The sequence below is a fragment of the Arachis ipaensis genome, chromosome B10 (assembly GCF_059453495.1).
Source record: "Arachis ipaensis isolate K30076 ecotype BB chromosome B10, ASM5945349v1, whole genome shotgun sequence".
Lineage (NCBI taxonomy): Eukaryota > Viridiplantae > Streptophyta > Magnoliopsida > Fabales > Fabaceae > Arachis > Arachis ipaensis.
The window spans coordinates 1,404,127-1,422,116 of NC_142435.1; the positions used below are offsets into that span (position 1 = coordinate 1,404,127).

A 17,990-nucleotide genomic window follows, 5' to 3' on the forward strand; every position below is an offset into this window, starting at 1 on the left:
TTTCTGATTTTATTTGTTGTTGTGTGTTGATTTGGTTGTTGAATTTGTGTTGATTTGTTGAATTTCTGATTCCTTGATTTGTTAAATTTGTGTTGATTTCATTGATGTTGTTATTTTTGGTGGTGGAGGGTATTTTTGTCTGGAAAATGTTAAAAGGACGATTTCAATACGAAAAAAAAAACATTAAAGATGATTCTAAATAAAAAATTACATTGGAGACAATTTCGATTCTGATCCTCAACGTTAGGAACCAAGACAATACTTATCCCTAAAATTTATTACTGATAAAAATAATTTTAAAAGAAACAAACATAATTTAATCCTTAAAAAATTATTAAGTTTGACAAAAATAATGAACCGTCGAATAATATTGTTTCAATTAATGAAAATATTGAACTGAATAAGAAAAGAGATGAAATGACAAACTCATCAATTGATAGTAGTAATATAAATTTTTAGGGTTCATGAGTGGTAATATTAAAAGTCATGGAATGATTTGAAGAGGAAACTAATTTAATTTCTTTATTGAATAATATATATTCATATAGGCTTGATATTGCGAATTAATTTATATAATTGGTGACAGAGTTAGTGGGTGTTTGTGAAAAGAAGAGAGAAATAGTAAAGAATACTAATATTTCATTAAAGTAAACTAATTACTCAATAGGTATAGCATCATAATCAATATTAATTATTTGATAGGTACAACCCTAAAAAAAGATAACTAGTGCAAGGGACCATATTTTGAATTTTGTACTGCTTCATATACAAGAGATTTTTTCTTTTTATTTCTCACGGTATTTTGTCGCGACATGATTGGAGCTGTCGTTAGTTAATAAATCACTATATGTATAAAATAAGATTCGAATTCATAATACTTACTTAAACGAACTAATGAACTAACTATTTGATCAACCCAATTTGATTATATACAACAAAATTTTAATATATAATTATGTTCATGTTAGATATGGAAGAATATCTTTCTTAATCCATTTGTGGAATTGATTATGAGCTAAAAGTATGGTGATTAAATTGTTTAATTATAGTAAAGTACAAAGGTTAATGTGGCAACGTGCTTTCCTCTTATTATGCAACCTTATCCTTTTAACACTTTTTTATGGTTCGATCATTTTTTGAAAAAACAAAGATGTCACTTTTTTTTTCATTAAATATCTTTTTAAAGACATGACTTTTATTAAATCCTTAGGTTAGAATTTTATTCCAATGTATATTTTTTAGAACAAAATTTTGAGCATTGGTTATCAACTTTCTTCTAAGAGTACAGTTCATCACTTGCGAAAAATGTCAAACTATCGCTAGTATTGAAAAGGAAGTGTCTAAGAGTCAACCTATAATTGACTAAGAGAAGTCAATAACTAAAAAACATATTCTATTTTATTTTCGTACTTCTTATAGAATATTTTTTAAGTAAGAGAAGCTAGATTTCTAAAAAAAATTTGTAATGCATTATAAGTCTTTAAAAATAAATATAAGTATCAACTAATAAGTTTCTAAAAAGAACTATGATGAACTAATATATATTATGAAAAAATGGTAATGTTACTTACGCTTTATTATTCCATTAGTCTTTCATTCTTTTTTAATCTATTATGAATTCTGTTTCGAACGTTATTTGAAATGCTGTTTTGGGTCTTAACGTGAGGTTTAGATTCCTCCTGAGGCAGCATTCGACTTGTACAGGTGTCGAGATGTTGCCGTCCGAATTTCTCGTGAGGAAGTGGGATGAACAAGGGGTTTTAGGCAGGTTTTTAGTAGATTGGGATGTGAATATATCTGAGAAGTGTCAGTGTATTTATAGTGGAATAGATAACTATATTTTTTTGAGTAGTTCTATTTTTATTAATGAATAGTTGTTCTATTTATTTTGGGAGTTTATTAAGGTCTATCTTTTAGGAGAGATAGAAATAATATGAGAGATTCAGAAAGACAGTTACTTATTTAGATAATTAAAACTAGAAATCATTCGTAATAAGTGGAGGAAGTCATTTGTAATAAGCCTTTATCCTTAATGAGCCTGACTTTATTTTGGAATAGATTATGAATAGATTTCATAATAAATAATATTAAGATTAAAATTAAAATATGTTTAAAATATTAGAGACCAGATTAAAAATAAAACTTTTAAATATAATTAAAATACTGAAAGAAAAATTAGAACAATAATTGTATAAAAATATTATTGTTAATAAGATTGAAACTAAACATAAATGTTAATGATGAAAAAATATACTTTAAAAAAAATGCAATATCACCACCCAAGAAAAAGGGAAAAAGGTGGTGTGGCTAAAAAAAAAAAAAAAAACCATGCTACTCAAAACAATACTAATGATATTCTAGATTTCTCTATCTTGTTTTGCTTCCATTTTTCATAGCATGGGAGATAAGTTATGGTTGCCATTAACAACACCATCTACAAATTGTCGGCATAATATTAAGAGGACTTTGACACATTCACATTGGTTAATCAAAGCTCATCACTTTGGTAAATTTGGACATAGTATTTATAGTGAATATTCATATCTTATATCCTAAGTTGTTGGTCCCAACTACCTTATATAAATCTTATTTTTCACATAATAATAATAGAAAACAAAAATATTTGATAATAAAAAAAATAACTAAAAATAATTAAAATTAATCTTATTTAATATTTATTAATTATTACTAAAATTAATAAATACTAAATAAAATAAATTTATTTATTTTTATTTCTCTAACATCATAAAAAAATGTAAACAAAACCAACATTATTAACGAGAGATTACTCGAGAAGACGGAAAAAAAATTACTTAATGAAATCTTATTTTATCGGGTGTTAGTCAATATTTAACTAAACAAACTAATAATTAAAGAAAAATAAATATTTTATTACGATAAAAAATTTATTTAAGTCTCACTTTATTATAAATATTTATATTCTTTTCAAAATAACTTAATTATAATTACTTTTATATTTTTTATTTTTTTCTTAAAAAAATATATAAAAAAATAAGATAAATCGATTGAAAATGAAAAAAAATGTTAAGGAGATAAAAAAAACTTAAACTTATCTTATTTAGTATTTATTAATTTTATCAATAATTAATGAATATTAAATAAGACAAATTCTAATTATTTTTGAGTAATTTTTTGTTATCAAATATTTTTGAAAAAAAACTTTAATGAATATGTAAAAATTAATAGAAAATTAATAAACTATATATATTATATAGGCTCCCTCCACTGTCATAAAATCATAATGACATAATTGAAGAAAAATGATTAGGCATGGCCCATAAACGATTTCGTGCTATCTTCCTTTGGTGTCATTTTTTTCTTGGGCCAAATCCTAGCAATTAATAATTTGAGTTAAAGCTGATTTATGCAGATGAGAGTGCTACATCATTATGTTATGTACCCAACAACACAAAATGTGAGTCATATTCATATATTTGAAGGTGGAATGAAAGTGAAAATAACTACTCATATCTTTGGTTAAGTCTTCCTCATAATAAATGTCTACTTTACTATTTTGGACAAAATTACTTTTGGAATACATATAGAGAAAGTATTGGGAACAATATTAATTGTGTACAATGAATTAAAAAAAATTAAAATTAAAAATTAGATTATTAATTAATTATTTAATTTCAAATTTTAAAATTTAAAAATTAAGATTAGTATTTAAATCCATTCACACTATGTACGGTTATTTCTAATCTTAGCGTAATCTTCAATATACGTCCAAAACTCACCGTCATCTTTTTCGATTCTCACCTCGCATCACTGAATTTTTTGCCGGCCATACGGAGGCCGCTGCATCCTCTTACTGACACTGTCCTCATTAAAAATATATATAATAAATAAATTAAACTCAAATAAAAATATATAAGAGGTAAATGCAAATTAAATTGTAAGCTTAATCACAACGATTATATTTATTTGTTTAGTACACTATGATTTATAAAAAAAAATTACTGAATTAATTGAGCTTTTTACTTTAATAAGTAGAAGGGTTTATTTTTCTCAATTATTATACTTTTGAAGTTTAATCATCTATCTAAACTAATATAATAGAGAAAGTGATTGTACTATTTAAGTTTGGCTGATAAAATATTATTAACTTAATCCATTTTTTTTATAATAGATATTATTTTGACACTAGTATTTTATTAACAACTAATACGTATTTTTTGTTGATTAAAAAGAATTTAAATACATAATTAACTAATAATAACTATATTTTTATATAATTACCAAGAGTGTTTGATGTATAAATAATCTTACTGGTTGCATTAAAACTCAAAAAATAAAAATAAATAAATAAATTATCATTCTATTTTTTTTCTATTTATCATTTTATATGATTTTCTATATAAAGAGAGAATACATGTATATTAGATAATTTTGTTTACTAAGTGATCCAAATTTCAAAACCAACGAGTAATAGCTCAAATGACATAGTCTCCCCATACTCAATTAAGAGGTTGCGGATTCGAGTCTCATATCTTTGGTTAAAAAAAAAAAAAGTGATCCAATCAACCTATATCCGACAAAGGTTGACCGAGTTAATATCAATTAAGCTAAGATTAATTAGTGAAAAAAAAATATACTTCAACAAAATAATTAAAATAAAAAATAAAAAAAATTGAAGTTTGGAAGGTGTAATGCAACCCCACCTATAATAAGTATTATATGTATGGTTCCTAAATCTTCCATGGTGTGTGTGGGAAGCACAAAATCAATACAACCCTTCTCTCTCTCTCTCTCTCTCTCTGAAGAAGGGAAGCAATGAGGACCAGTTGAAGAAGAAGTTGTTTATTCTTTATTCATTTTCATAATTATATTTATAAAAAAAAAGGGTGTGAGAAGAGAAGAAGAAACTCATAAAAAAATATCAAACACCTTTGTCTCTGTTCTGTTCTGTTTAGTACTTCACTTCACTTCTCTGTTCTGTTCTGTTCTCTGCTCTGTTCTTGTGAATAATAATAGAGACATGAAGAAGGTATATTCACATTGCAATAATCATCATCATCAGAAACAATTCAACACAAGAACAAGAACAAGACAACACAATCATCATTCTCATTCTCATTCTCAATACCAAAACATTAGACTACAAAATCTACTACTTCTACATTCTTTGCTTCTTATCATTGTTACTCCAGCATTGTGCAATGTTCACCAACCATTGTTGAACTTGAAGTCTAATAACCAAACTCTAAGATCAAATCTTGAGTTACTCAAGCTGAGAAGGATTAGAGCACACTTGGCCAAGATCAATAAACCTGCTCTCAAAACAATTCAGGTACTTGTCTTTTTTTTTTTTTCTTTTTCTTATAACATGTTTTTGGTTTGGTTTTTTGGGTTTTGGTTTTGACCAAAGTTGGTTTTGTTTTTTTGTGTTGTAGAGTCCAGATGGTGATTTGATTGATTGTGTTTTGTCTCATCAACAACCAGCTTTTGACCATCCTAACCTTAGAGGTCAGAGACCATTGGTAATGTCATCATCTTGATTTCCATGCTTTGATTTGATTTGATTTTATAGTTCTTACATTCTCATGATTATGGAAAATTCTATTCCTGTTCCCTTCATGATTTAAGGTTCAGCAATAATATAAGAAAATTTTTAAATATTCTTGGAACTTCAGTGTTCGTATTCTAGTAATTTTAACTGTTGATTTTAATTAATATATATTTTTTATAATTAAGATCAACAGTTAAAATTATTAAAACACTGATATTCTGAAAGTATTTGAAATTCTTTCAGTAATATATTATGTCGTTGTTTAATTCATGTAGTCAACGTCAAACTCGACTTGAGATTTGACTTCGTCTTTTTTTTAGGATCCGCCGGAGAGGCCAAAGAGATACAAGAACAAGAACAATGAGAAAATGGAAATGAAAAGCTTTCAACTATGGAGTGATTCTGGTGAAGAATGCCCTAATGGAACTATTCCAATTAGAAGAACAAAAGAGGAAGATGTTCTAAGAGCAAGTTCCATTAGAAGATTTGGAAGGAAACCAAGACATGTAAGGAGAGACTCAACCGGTAACGGCCACGAGGTTAGTTATTCGAACCTTATTATCAGATTGTAGTGGTATAGAGAGAATATAATTTTTTTTATAGTTATTTTTTATTATTTTATTATTATTTAAAATGTGGGTTCTACTTTTATTAATCTCTTTTTCATTCTATTAAAGGAAAAATCTGTAAACTTACATTTTTGCCATATAAAAAACTATTTTTTTAGCTTTTGACTTATAAAAAGTTACATTAATAGTGTTTGGTACAATTTTTTAGATAAATTTTTAACTTTTCAAAAAATTATTTAAGAGCTTTTGAAGAAGTTAAAAAAATGTGATTTCTCCTATTTTCAAAAGCTATTTTATCACTCATATTTAATGCATAACTTTAAAACAAGGACTTCTATAATAACTTTTCAAACACAAAATAACTTATTTAAAAGTTATTATTAATAAAAGTTCGTATATTTTAAACTTCTTTTTCAAAAGAACTTATTTAAAAAGTTTAGCCAAACTTACCCATAAGTGTTCTCAATCAAATTTAAACCCTTTGCATTTTTCTTTCATTATTATTATTATTATTATTATTATTATTATTATTATTATTATTATTATTATTATTATTATTATTTTAATTTATTTTAGTTTATTTTATTTTCATTGCCAGCAAGAAAAGAATAGCACTACTTTTTCCGTATTTATCATCAATATGAGAGACAATGAAGGGACACCACTATTAAAAGGTTGTCCTCTTATATGCACCTTAAAGCCATATCAAAATCATCACCAAAATGAAGATCCTCTCTTTGCATCTATATTGGTTACATATTTATTAGATGAATTTAATTCTGATATAATGCGTTTAATTGTATATAGTCGTATCAGTAAAAATAATTATATTTTTTATTGACTACATAAAAAAAATAAATGCGATTAAATATTTTACACTGTCAGTATATTAAAATTAAATTTTTTTAATAAGAACTCAAGAAAAAAATAAATTACACTAATCTTCTTTATGTTTTATTTATCATGTCTAAACTGACTAGATTAATATAATATTTATAAATGTGACAGTGTCATATTTTATAAAATACATAAATACTAAATATTATATATTTTTATAAATACAATTCAATCTTTTTTATATATAAAAAAAGGTAAGATAGAATAATTGTTATTTATGCATATGTTAATTTGAATGCAGCATGCAGTTGTTTTTGTGAATGGAGATCAATATTATGGAGCAAAAGCAAACATAAATGTATGGACACCAAGAGTTACAGATCAATATGAATTCAGTTTGTCACAGATTTGGGTTATTGCTGGCTCCTTTGGTTTTGATCTTAATACTATAGAAGCTGGTTGGCAGGTACACATTTATTTCAATAAATTTAATTTTGATACATTATTAATATAAAAAAATTTTACACATACGTTAAATCCGTAATGTCTTATTAGTAAAATTTTATATCGACTACCTAAATGATCATCTAAAAGAACAGCTGTCATTTATTGGACGACTATTTCAATATATTTTTTTACGTGATATCTTTTTATTTATAAAAATGTATATTAATCTTCTTCATAATCTAATAAGTGTAATAGAGATATAGTCATTCATATTATTTACTCATATCGACTTAAGCTTTTGGGATGAGTGATTTTATGATACAGTATTAAAACTCTATGTCTGAAAGATTTAGAGTTCGATTACTGAGAACTTCAAAATGAAAAAAAAATAACATAAAGTAAATAAAAAGAAAAAAGAAAAAAATATGAAAAATTAAACAAATTCAAAAAAGATTCTATCCGTTTAAACTTTTGAAATGAGTAATTTAACGACAAATTCAGAATTATTATTTATTATGGATTATTATGGCTGAAACAACTATAATAACACTTTCAGGTAAGTCCAGAATTATATGGAGACAGCAACCCTAGGTTCTTCACTTATTGGACAGTAAGTATTATTGCTAAGCCAATTTTTTTATTTTTATCTTCCAATTTATTTATTATTTATTTTTTCAAACCCCCAATAATTTTCTTCTCTTTATTATCTCACATAATAATAATTATAATAAAAATGTAGACAGATGCATATCAAGCAACTGGGTGCTACAATTTGCTGTGTTCTGGATTTATCCAAACTAACAATAGGATAGCAATAGGTGCAGCAATCTCACCAAGATCTACATATAATAGCAAACAATTTGATATTGGCCTAATGGTTTGGAAGGTGAGCATAATTTCTTGGTTAAATTCTTAATTACTTTAGATATGTCAATAATTAATTTAAAAAATATATTTTGAACATTTCAATATTAGACTATTATTTTTTAAGTTTAATTATTCTGTTAATTTTTATAATTTTATCAAATTTTTAATTAGATCTTTATACCAATTTTTTTTATTTTAATTTAGTCCTTAGTCACAATAGACGTTAAAAAATGTTTACTTGTGTTGAATTCAGAATTTTTTTTAACGTCTACTGTAACTAAAGACTAAATTAAAATTAAAAAAAATTGGTATATGAATTTAATTGAAAAAATATATATATATATAAATTTAATTACAAATTTGATCAATCAATAAGAACTAACAGAATAATTAACTCTATTTTCTATCATTAGATCTTGTGTTTTTTAAATGTTCAAGTAATAACATTACTTAATTAATTTTTAATATCTAGATGTTATACTAGTAAAATATTAAAAGTAAACAAACTTTAATTTTAGTTTGACCCACAAAACTTTAATGCATGTCGAAGATTGATTTTATATATGCTTGAATTCAAAATTTTGATTCAATCCAACAGCAATTAAGGAGAAAAGAGTTATTGGCCCTTTTAAAAATGTTAGTATTTTTTAAATAATATACACATACCATGTTCTGACAAAAAGTTTAAACCTTAAACAATGACCGTCACCATTATCAAGTGATATATATTAGAAACTAAGAAAAAAATTGTAAATACATAATAAAAAAATATATATTTATTTTATTTAGTATTCATTAATTTTAACAATAATTAATAAATATTAAATAAGATAAATTTAGACTGTTTTTATTTTTGATTAATTTTTTTTATTAAATATTTTCGATAATCTATTTACTACTTTTATTTTCCCTAACTTGTAAATACATAATAAAAAAATATAAATTTATTTTATTTAATATTAATTAATTTTAATAATAATTAATAAATATTAAATAAGATAATTTTAAATTATTTTTGACTAATTTTTTTATTAAATATTTTTGATAATCTATTTACTACTTTTATTTTCCCTAACTTTTTGCATATTTCTATATGTTATTGAAATGGAAGATTCCTTTTGTAACCTTAATGGGGTCGACCATCCATGTCTTTTGCTTTTTTAGTTTTCTTTATTAAAGCAATAGTTCATGCTTTTCTTTGCTTTTCTTATGGTCTTTGCTGTAACTGGCTTCCCAAAAAAAGCTATAAAACTTGACCAATAATTCTTCTTTTTCTCATCATTTCTACTTTTTACTATCCTTATGTTTCATTAATATTATTTTAATTAATATATTTTGGATCAACTATATTCTTTTTATTGTCAAATAGCTATAGTTCAAATGACATAATCTCTCCATATTTATTTAAAGGTTGCGGGTTCGAGTCTCATTCTTAATTTTAGAAAAAAAAAAAAAAACTATATTCTTTTTACGGCTCACAATAAATAAATAAATTAATAATAAGTATTTAGCAATTTCTTTACTTAGTAATTATGAAAATTATTATAAATATAACTTAACAAAATTAAGTATTGTTTTATCAATAATGACAAACAACCATCTTAAAGTAAGACGTTTTACCAAGAAAGGAAAAACAAATTGAACATTGTTAATAGAATTCATGGCAACTCATGAAGTATAGAAACAATGCAAGCAATACAAATCATTAAATTAATCTATCTAAATAAAATATCACAATAGGCAAAAGGGAAGAGAACAAGTAATTAATAATTTTGCATTATCCTATTTTTGTTTCTATTAGTACTAAATGAAGTATACAAATTTTTAAAATATACTAAAAATCAATCGCTAAATCAGCAAGTATATTTATGTATTAATTCACACATTTCTCCAACTAAATAATCAATCATAAAATCAATTCTGCAAAAGGAAAATAATCAAACTTGTATATAGTAATATAATAAAAAACGTCCCTAACTTTATAATTCGAAGACACATAATTCTCTGACTAATTAAAAATACAAAAATATTTTTTATTTTTTAAATACGAGACATTTAAGTTCCTCTGTTCAAAATATATAAGGACAAATAAGTCCTCCAGAAGGATTAGATGTCTCACATTTTAGAAAGTGGGAGATATTTTTGTATTTTCAATTAGTTGATCACTTATTTGTCTGAGATAAAAGGTCAAAGACCTATTTGTCGTTTTCTCTAAAATTTATGAGATTCCAAATTAGTATTTCTATTTAGATGTCTCACGTTTTAGAAAGTGGGTGATGTTTTTGTATTTTCAATTAGTTGATCACTTATTTGTCTGAGATAAAAGGTCAAAAGAGCTATTTGTTGTTTTCTCTAAAATTTATGAGATTCTAAATACGTATTTCTATATGCTGTAACCGATTAGTGACTGACTTTTGGTGTACAATTAACATGTTTAAATTAAATAACCCTCTGTGTGTGTGTGTAGGATCCAAGACATGGACACTGGTGGCTGGAATTTGGTTCAGGATTATTAGTTGGTTACTGGCCAGCAACCATGTTTAGCCACTTAAGAAGCCATGCAAGCATGGTTCAATTTGGTGGAGAAATTGTGAACTCTCGTTCAAGGGGTTACCACACTGGAACTCAGATGGGGAGTGGCCACTTTGCTGGTGAAGGTTTTAGAAAAGCAGCATATTTTAGGAACTTGCAAATTGTTGATTGGGACAACAACTTGCTACCTCTCTCAAACATTCACCAATTAGCAGATCATTCTAATTGCTATGACATTAGGCAAGGAAGCAACAATGTTTGGGGACATTACTTTTACTATGGAGGTCCCGGACGAAATGTCCGATGTCCTTAAAACATATACAAATGTCGAATTTATATGCATTCACATCGCATTTGGTAACTGTCCTGTGACATAATACGTAGACGTTGAAACAGTAAAGATAGAGAAAAAGATGGAGACTCATATACAGTTGTCTTCATGTAAAGTCGATAATTGAAAATCGTCAAATGAAAATTTAGTATCAATCTCACACGAAGACAACTGTATATGAGTTTTTCTTCCTAGAGAAAATTTGTTCTTTTCTTAAATATGCGTATTTCACAATGCTTCTGTATTATCGCTTTGAGACCGTCGCTAAACGTAGGCTTATATGATAAAATAACTTTACACTATCAAATTATAATGGTTTGTTGCAAATTCTGTAGATTAATTGATAGTGTAAAATTATTTTTGATGGTTTCTCTATGTGTGTGTGTTTGTTTCTTTTTTTTTCTTTTTGTCTCACTTTCTAGGGTTTTACTTTTTTCATGGCATGCTTCACATGCTTTAGTGATAATCTATAGAGTAATTTGTTTTGTTTGTATTCTTGACTAACAATTTAATTAGTGACAGTTCAAGTTTGATTTTTCCAATTCTTCCTAGCTGTTACTATTTCTTTGTTTAAAGAGATCTTATCTTAAACATAGTGAATGATGAAATTGAATTTGACTAACATTATGAATTTTCCATATAAAAAAACCAATGCAAATTTTTTATGTATCTAACAGCTGAAAATCATGTGGAGGATCAACAAACAAGTATTATGAAAATATCAAAGACTTGGCTATTGAACCTTCTATGCTATATTCTATTATTATTTTTCAAATTGCATCCCTCTATAAGAGTTGAAAAACTGAAAGGAATATTTTAATGTGTCATAGAAACTACTACTACGAATGTTGCAATGGGAAAGAAAATTTAAAATAATTTTTTTAGGTCAGTGAACCAAGACCAATTAATTGCAACAATTGTTTTCAATCCCATATTGTGCTTTCCAATGAACAAATATGAAGGCATCATGCTATGTATTAGGATATTGGGAAAAACATTTCATAATAATAATAATAATAATAATAATAATAATAATAATAATAATAATTTTGTCATGTTCTGAACTTTGGCTTGATGATAATTTTAAGGACGTGTTTAACAAATTATAACAATGTCAAGTCCATTAAGTAGCGTTTGGTGGAGAGACAGAGACGTAAAGACTGAGACTGAGAGACAGAGACTAAGAGATAGAGATTGAAATAAATCTCAATATTCTGTTTGGTGTAAAATTGGAGACAAAAATTGAAACAAGAATGAAACTCTAATTTAATTTGCACAAAAGGTAAAATTGGAATTAATTAATTGAAATAAGAGTATTTTAGGTATAAAATGTTATTAAAATATCAGTCTCCATCTCTAAAAATTTTAGTCCCCTGTGTCCCCACTTTTTGGAGGTACCGAAATACTGAAATTTTGAAGACAGAGACAGAAATTTTAGTACTAGTCTCTGAACCAATAAACATGATACTGAGTTTCAGTCTCTCAGTCTCAGTACCTCAAAACAAACGCTACCTTAGAGACATATATATAGTGCCTATAGATACGGTGACTATCCTAACTATAAAATTTTAGCAACATTTTTTAAAGTGTTGCTAAAACAAAAGAACATTTTTTATTATTTAATATTATTTTTTAATTTAAAAAATAAAAATAACCAAGTGTTATTAAAACTTTGAAAAATTTAACTTTAATTTTAACAATATATTTTAAATATTAACTAAAGAAGCATCATTCTCAATCTAAACCAGTAGTAGTAGACTAGAAGTAACACACAACAAAAGGTGAGAGTCAATGTCAGCAATGCATCATTTTATTTACTATTCTTAGATGATTCACACCAGACAAAAAAGAAAGAAATTGACTAGGGTTTATTTACCCAAGAGCTAAGAATTGACACTTCTATGTTTCATGTGTGAGTGACACATGAAGGTCCCCTACCATGCCCTCATTTTCAAAAAAGACAAGTGCATATATAAAATAAAAAGTGCTAGTCTACTTCAGTTCAATTCAAATGTTTCAGCTTTTAACCCTAAAAGTTGTTCCTCTCAAATCTCAATAACAGAAAATTACTAATTCAAGCAAATTTTATGTGTATCTCTTTAGAGTTTAATTTTAATATATAGACAATGTAAAGCGTTTTACACAGTCGTACAGTTACATCTGTTCTTTTGTATGACCATTCGCGCGATTAATGTAAAAGGTAGTTATTTTTTACTGATGTGGCATTATGTAATTGGATGCACGTATAAAATTACTTTACACTGATAGTGCATCAAAATTAAATTCGTATCTTTGATGCTACAGTGCAAATATTTTAATAATTAATAACAAAACACCAAATGTGTAGGTATCCCTATGAGATCTTGAGGTGAGAATCTTACTAACCTTCCTTCAAAATCACACTACTTCAAGGAAACACATAATAGGCTTCAACTCCCTAGTTTTCTAGGACTTCACCAAACAACTCTTTTTCTCTCTCTCATTACAGAAACATTGAGAGCTTGACATCAAGGAAGCATTGGTTTCTGAAACATGGACCACATAAGAAAGCAGGGTAACTCATGAAGACAAACAAAAACTATTAAGAATTTAAATGTAGCATGAAATGCGGAATAAGCAAGATGGAGGATCAGTTAAACACAGTAATGAGTATAGATTACTCAAACATGGACAAGTTCCAAAAGGGTCAGTTAAAAATTGTAAGAATGCAGTTGCTGGATCCTACTTCATGTGCAGCCGTAACATCGTTTTTCGTTTAGAACTTCAAAACCATGGCATGTACTCATGTAGAAAGAGGCTAGTGATGCCGATAGGCTCAACGAGTGCTTACAGAAGTTCTTATAGATCGTTGATCAAAGGAGTCCTCGCAACAGTAGTGAGAACTCCGAGAAGAGTGTAGCTTTTGCCCAACCATGGTTTGCAGCTTTCTAAACGGAAAATCGAACATGGTATTACTTATCAAATATGAACTTTGGAACGCATTGAGCATGGTCATATTGCAGATGAGTTGATGTAACAGTCACCATGTTCTGCAACAGCATTGTCTATAAATTCAACAAGATCTTCAGGTGTGTAGAACTGAGATGAAGTGTATGCTTTCAAAACAGTGAGATCCGCTATTTCACCAGCCGAAGCGCTCTCGAAATCAAAGGACAAATGAGACTCTTCATGTATCATTGCATATGTTCTTCCAATATCCATGCACAGTTTGCAAAACCTAGGATCTTCAAGTGTTTCTATAATGTCCACAGCGCGATCCTGATTTCCTTTTAGAGCATGCCTGTCTTTCATCTCCGATGCAACCTTCCTTATGGATCCAAGATTCATCAATAAATGCCGAGCTATTGTTGATGAGATTTGAGTGATATTTCCATGTCTTCCATTTATATAACAAAGCAAGACAATGTTGGCCAAGGTGAAGCGTGATATGAAAGCAAAGAAGTCATAAAAGTTCATCCCTGTTTCAAATAATAATAACAACACCACTACTATTAATCATAAAATATATATCCCTTTATCCGTTAATTGAATTATCAGAAATTTCTTTTTCAATGAAATAAATCAATCTTTGAATGATAACTGATTATGCCATTAATACCCGTGTTAGCAGCAAGATTGCGCTGGCAAAGACCTTCGAAATCCTCACATACATCCTTGATGTCTTCTATGTATTCGATGGCCTCATTGTAGTCCCTCAAAAGTAAATTCCACTATAATAGTACAGAAAATTATGATGCAAATTTAGTCAATTATATATTTCTCTTTAAATTTGATTCCCACACATGTAGTTGATCACATTGCTCAACTTACCACCCATGAAAGGTTATACGCATTGAACCAGTTGTGGTTTATAGATATTGTATCCTCCTGAAATGTTAAGAAATACCATTGAATGATTACATCATCTAAAATATCCTTGATAGGTTCATCTGATGATTCTTGTTTAGAATAAAAATCTAAGGCATATTTTGTTTCTGCTTTCATGTTCAGTGATTTTGGTATTAGGATTTTGTTAAGAAAACATGATTATATTCTTTTTGCATTTTTCTTCACAAACTTTGAAAATTGAAAAAACTGAGAAAAAAAAAAGCTAAAAAGAAACCATAATATGCTTCAAAACTCCATCTTTCAGAAGCTAGCTATATCGCTGCCTCTACCATGTAATGCAATCGACATCTTTTTAAACAGGGGAGTAAACAATGTGAGCTAAGTGATCCCAACAGAAGCATTACTTTATTTGGTCCATAAAAAATTCCAACTTTAAAGGGATTGTAGGAAACGATTTCAAAAGCAAGAGGGTATAAGTGTATAACATCGATAAACATAAGAAGCTAGGGCATACCAAATTATGAACTTGATGGTACCATCCACTGGGAACAAATATAATTTCACCTGCTTCTTGCATGCATTCTAACCAGATAGCCTGCATACATGGGCAAATTGCTGAAGGCTAATGCAGAAGTTTCTCGGAATAAATAGGATTTACGACAAGATGGAGAGCTAAAATTTACCTTTTTGAAACCAGGAAATTTTGAGTCAGATACTTCATCAAAGATATTATATACACAATTTTTCATATTCCTAAATAAAAGTTGAAAGCAACTTAGCTCTGACAACTATGTACAAAACAATTCATAAAGTATTTTGAAACAACAACCAAGCGTTGTCTCATTGGGATCACTGTCTTCTGAAACAACATCATTAGTTTGTATTTGGCAAAAGAAATGCATTCATACCTGTCAAATACAAGATGATGTTGGGAAGGATCTAGAAAAAGCCATCTCTTTTTTCCACAAACATTTGCCGACCAGCTATATGACCGGAAAACATCGGCATGAAGAGGAGTCCAAGATCCTGCGAGAAGAATAAAAAGCTAGAGGTTAATAGTGGTAAGATTAGTACATAATCATCTGACATTAGTTGCTACTAGACCAATCGAACCTTTAACTCCCATGTATACAAAACGATAGTCAGAGCAACATATTTCGTTATTTTCTTGGTATGTGTCAGAATCAGTATGCATTCTGTAGTTGTCAAGATACAGGTTAAGCCAATCATCACAAAAGAACATTGGAGTTTTATATGCTACATATTCTGGATACTCCTGCCAGAGAGAGAAAAGACAAAACCAGTGAGGAAAATGTCATCTACAAAAGCAAGAATATATAACACATAAAAGCTCTGAGCCTCTGAATCTGATGTAAGGAGAGGATTCTCCATGCCAATAAGACAAATAGTCACCTGTTAACTTCTGTTTGTTCTTGCTAATGCTGTGTGTTTATTATATAAAGAAGCTACTAGGTCACAGAACACAGATTCGCAACTTGATATATAGGAAGGTTGCACTATAAATAAATAGTAAAACAAACAGCCAAAAACTTTATTGACTACAATTCAAGGAAAGCAACGGTGGCAATCCTATTTAATTGCACCAGAGCCTTAATGAAAAGATACAAAGTGAACGAGAATGATAAACAATGCATGACAAACCCTGCTGAAAGGCTTCCTTATTTCATTCACTAATCAGAGTCTAATATTGATATATGAAGGATGCCATGATTGAGAATGAGACAACATAAAATACTAACTTTTATGGAGTGTTTGGTGTCCCCTTAAAAATAGGGTGAGATAAAAAGACTCAAGCATGTATTTCTGAATTCCAATTCAGGTTATTATACAAAGTTTATCTCTAAATTTTTGAGGAGGGACCAAAACCCACACGGTGAAACTTAAATGATGACCTGTGCATATCAGAAACATAGACTAGGCTCCAGCTCCATAGGGCATACCTTTACAAAATGCCAATCCTTCAAATACGGTACAGAGTGACTATTGCTAGATTGGACTGCAGAACCTTCAACATCTTGAAGGCAACGTCCTATAAAATCCGAAACCAGCATCTCCTCCCTTTTCTGATCGGTGAACTCTCTTGTGTCACAATCTGCAACCTTCCCTTTGACAAGCACAAACAAATTGACTCATTATTGCTATTCACCAACCCTTTTTTTTCCACTTTAAGAAATCCAATTCAGACCATTTGATTATAATCATCCATAATAACTAATCAATAATCAACCATATCTAAGAAATCAAATCTCAAACAACAAAACAAAGCACAAAAGATTATATAGCCATTCACCATTTTTACTTTTAGGAATCAAATTCATTCCATTTTTATTACAATCATCCTTAGTCCTTAATATATTACATCCAACAAAAACTAAAATTCCCAAAAAACACAAAAAAGAAAGAACAACATTACATATTCCAAAGTACCAACACAAACTCCTCTTGCTACCCAATTACAATCAACTAATCATTTAATAATCAAGGTAATCAAATTCAAGAGTTCACCTAAACTCCACACACTTAGATAAAACTTGAATCAACTTTAAAGTAAAAAATAAATAAAATTGGGCACCTAATATTAGCTCAAGGGTTTGAATTTGATAACATTGCACTGAACAAGAGAAGCAATGGATAATGTACCTGAACTTTGGAATCCCCAAAATTTGTGGAGAAAAATTGAAAATTGGGGTGGCCAAGAGGGGTGACCCAATCAACTGAAGCTCTCCAATTGTGATGTTCCGAGAATCCATTGAGCAACAAAGGTTGGTTTTTTTGCATGAATCTCTCCACAAATTCACTGTAACTCAAATTCTTCCAATTCACCTTCTCAATCTCACCCTTTTTTATGTTCATCTTCCCTATCAAACAATTCAATTCACACAATCAAATATCAATTTCACAACCTGCTTCTTTCAGCTGGTAAACTAAAAATTTTATTTTTATTTTTAGGTCAATTTTCGGAGAAGAAGATGATTTTTTTTTTTAGTCTGGTTTCAGAAAATTGGGCCATGAAAATTTAAAAACAGGC

At 28.1% G+C, this 17,990-nt stretch overlaps 2 protein-coding genes across 3 annotated transcripts; one reads left to right on the top strand and one right to left on the bottom strand.

Annotated features, from left to right (window-relative positions):
* Positions 1-4,721: 4,721 nt before the first annotated feature.
* LOC107623113 (protein neprosin) lies at positions 4,722-11,440 on the top strand. Its single transcript, XM_088503016.1, has 7 exons — positions 4,722-5,311; positions 5,415-5,501; positions 5,851-6,069; positions 7,238-7,402; positions 7,940-7,993; positions 8,123-8,269; positions 10,718-11,440. The coding sequence occupies exons 1-7, from the start codon at positions 5,000-5,002 to the stop codon at positions 11,093-11,095; spliced, it is 1,362 nt and encodes a 453-aa protein (XP_088359142.1). The 5' UTR covers positions 4,722-4,999; the 3' UTR covers positions 11,096-11,440.
* Positions 11,441-13,301: 1,861 nt separating this feature from the next.
* Positions 13,302-17,936, bottom strand: LOC107623961 (arginine-specific demethylase JMJ20). 2 transcript variants are annotated; one of them, XM_016326374.3, is made up of 9 exons: positions 17,603-17,936; positions 16,903-17,061; positions 16,055-16,217; positions 15,850-15,967; positions 15,625-15,694; positions 15,456-15,536; positions 14,924-14,980; positions 14,712-14,823; positions 13,302-14,571 (listed from the first exon to the last, which is right to left on the bottom strand). In XM_016326374.3, the coding sequence occupies exons 1-9, from the start codon at positions 17,813-17,815 to the stop codon at positions 14,105-14,107; spliced, it is 1,440 nt and encodes a 479-aa protein (XP_016181860.2). In that variant the 5' UTR covers positions 17,816-17,936; the 3' UTR covers positions 13,302-14,104. The 2 variants fall into 2 exon arrangements, with proteins under 2 accessions (XP_016181860.2, XP_088359139.1); XM_088503013.1 differs by having other exon boundaries at positions 16,903-17,066; positions 17,603-17,822.
* Between the last annotated feature and the right edge of the window lie 54 nt (positions 17,937-17,990).

Coding starts and splice junctions, on each gene's coding strand:
- LOC107623113 (XM_088503016.1), top strand. CDS start 5,000: ATGAAGAAGGTATATTCACATTGCAATAATCATCATCATCAGAAACAA. Junction 6,070..7,237: donor CAACCGGTAACGGCCACGAG/GTTAGTTATTCG, acceptor ATTTGAATGCAG/CATGCAGTTGTTTTTGTGAA. Junction 7,403..7,939: donor CTATAGAAGCTGGTTGGCAG/GTACACATTTAT, acceptor TAACACTTTCAG/GTAAGTCCAGAATTATATGG.
- LOC107623961 (XM_016326374.3), bottom strand. CDS start 17,815: ATGAACATAAAAAAGGGTGAGATTGAGAAGGTGAATTGGAAGAATTTG. Junction 17,062..17,602: donor TTGGGGATTCCAAAGTTCAG/GTACATTATCCA, acceptor GTCAAAGGGAAG/GTTGCAGATTGTGACACAAG. Junction 14,824..14,923: donor CGTATAACCTTTCATGGGTG/GTAAGTTGAGCA, acceptor GTACTATTATAG/TGGAATTTACTTTTGAGGGA.